The sequence below is a fragment of the Numida meleagris genome, chromosome 32 (assembly GCF_002078875.1).
Source record: "Numida meleagris isolate 19003 breed g44 Domestic line chromosome 32, NumMel1.0, whole genome shotgun sequence".
NCBI lineage: Eukaryota > Metazoa > Chordata > Aves > Galliformes > Numididae > Numida > Numida meleagris.
Window position 1 is genome coordinate 650,057 of NC_034437.1, and position 1,675 is coordinate 651,731.

The 1,675-nt window shown below is 67.2% G+C and overlaps 1 protein-coding gene across 1 annotated transcript in view; it reads right to left on the reverse strand.

Annotated features, from left to right (window-relative positions):
- Window positions 1-1,598, reverse strand: part of LOC110389136 (protein LMBR1L-like) — a 5,018-nt gene extending 3,420 nt beyond the window's left edge. The window contains exons 1-8 of the mRNA XM_021379075.1: window positions 1,440-1,598; window positions 1,187-1,326; window positions 976-1,079; window positions 764-890; window positions 578-646; window positions 410-474; window positions 210-285; window positions 21-111 (exon numbers count right to left, since the gene is read on the reverse strand). Coding sequence (XP_021234750.1) covers window positions 21-111; window positions 210-285; window positions 410-474; window positions 578-646; window positions 764-890; window positions 976-1,029 — 482 coding nt within the window. The 5' untranslated portion in view covers window positions 1,030-1,079; window positions 1,187-1,326; window positions 1,440-1,598. The remainder of the gene's footprint in view (window positions 1-20; window positions 112-209; window positions 286-409; window positions 475-577; window positions 647-763; window positions 891-975; window positions 1,080-1,186; window positions 1,327-1,439) is intronic.

Sequence of the window (1,675 nt, forward strand, 5' to 3'; positions counted from 1 at the left end):
CCCCCCCCCCCCTCCCCAGCTCCTCACCCAGCTTCTTCCTCTCGCTCTGGATGCTGAGGAGCTGCTCCCGCAGCAGAGCCACGTTCAGGTCCAGCCAGCAGGAAGCCCTGCCTGCGGTGGGGGACAGCGCGGGGCTCGTGGGGTCCTCGTGGCACCAATGCAGGTCCCAGTGCCACCCAGTGCCCCCCCCCCCACCCCCGGGCACCCACCGGACGCGATCCTGTGGGACACGGCAGCCTCCTCGAACCTCGTGCAGCTCAGCTGCTCGTCCAGGTCCTCCAGGAGCTGAGGATGGGCAGGTGCCGTCAGGGACACGCGTGCCGTACCCCAGGCAGCCCCGTGGTGCCGGGGACACCGAGACCCCCCCCCCCCGACCCGCGGCAGTGGGACCGTGTAGGGGACAGCTTACCCGGGGCTTCACCAGCAGCTTCCCGGTGACGGTGAACATGGTGGAGAGGCCAAACGGGGTGCACACTGCGGGCGGGGAGCAGAGGGTGAACCCCAGAACCCTTCCCCGTGGCCCCAGCGGGCCCCCACCACCCCGGGTTGGGGCTGGGGGCTGCGTCCCAGCACTCACGCAGCAGGAGCAGCACGCCAAAGAGCGAGATGCAGGAGTAGAGGTAGGGCAGGTAGCACTCCCAGAGGTCTGCAGAGAGGGGGGGGGGGGGAGTAGGTCAGGATGCAGCAGGGTCCCGTGCACTCCTCCCACCGCACCCAGCCCAGTGCTGCCCCAACAGAGACCCCCTCCTCTCCCAGCACCCACCGTAGAGGGACTGGCGGCTCGCAGCATCGTTACCGGCGATGGCAGAGGCCACCCAGACCATGCCCAACACCAGCAGCGTCAGCAGCAGCAGCACCACCGACGTCTCGTACACGCGGGCCATGATGCCCTGCAGGACCGGGGTCAGCGCGGAGCCGGGGGTGGGGGGTCCTGGGGGAAGGGGGAGTGGGGACGGCACCCGTGGGGCCGTGTACCTTCTTGGATCCAGCAAATCCCTCCGACTCCGTGAAGAAATACGCGAAGGGCATGAGGAAGACGAGGGACAGGTTGGAGAAGAGGAAGACCAAGTTCCAGAGGCCTGTTGGGGGGCAGAACGGGGTGAGGTCCCGGTGTTGGAATGAGGGGAGCTCCCGGTGCGGGCACCCCCCCAGGCTCAGCACCCTGGGGACCACCCCGCGCACCCACCGTGGATGAGGGAGCCGTTCAGCCACTGGATGTAGTAGTTGTGGGGGAAGGAGAGCAGCACCTCGTTGCTGATGATGGAGAAGGGGAGCAGCAGCACAGCGCCCAGCGCCACGGCCAGGGTGAAGGTGCACAGCTCCAACCTGCAGGAGGGGAACCCGTGTGGGTGTCAAAGCCCAAGGTCCCCACCAGGGGAACAGGGAACGCGGTGTGTCCCGGCCGGACAGGGAGGGGAAGAGCAACGGGAGGAACTGACGCAATCCTGTTGACAGCAGCATCCTCGTCATCGTGCACTGGGGAGGAAAAGAAACAAATGAGCAGGAAGGCTCCCTGCTATTCCCCCCCCCCACTGATGCTTTCCCCAAACCCTCACCCTGCTGCAAACAAAGCTGCAGGACCCAGAAGAGCTCTGGATGGAGGTGGGGCTCTGCCCCCCCCTCCCCCTCCCCCCACACACACAATGGGATGCCCCGCAGGGACCGATGCTGCAGT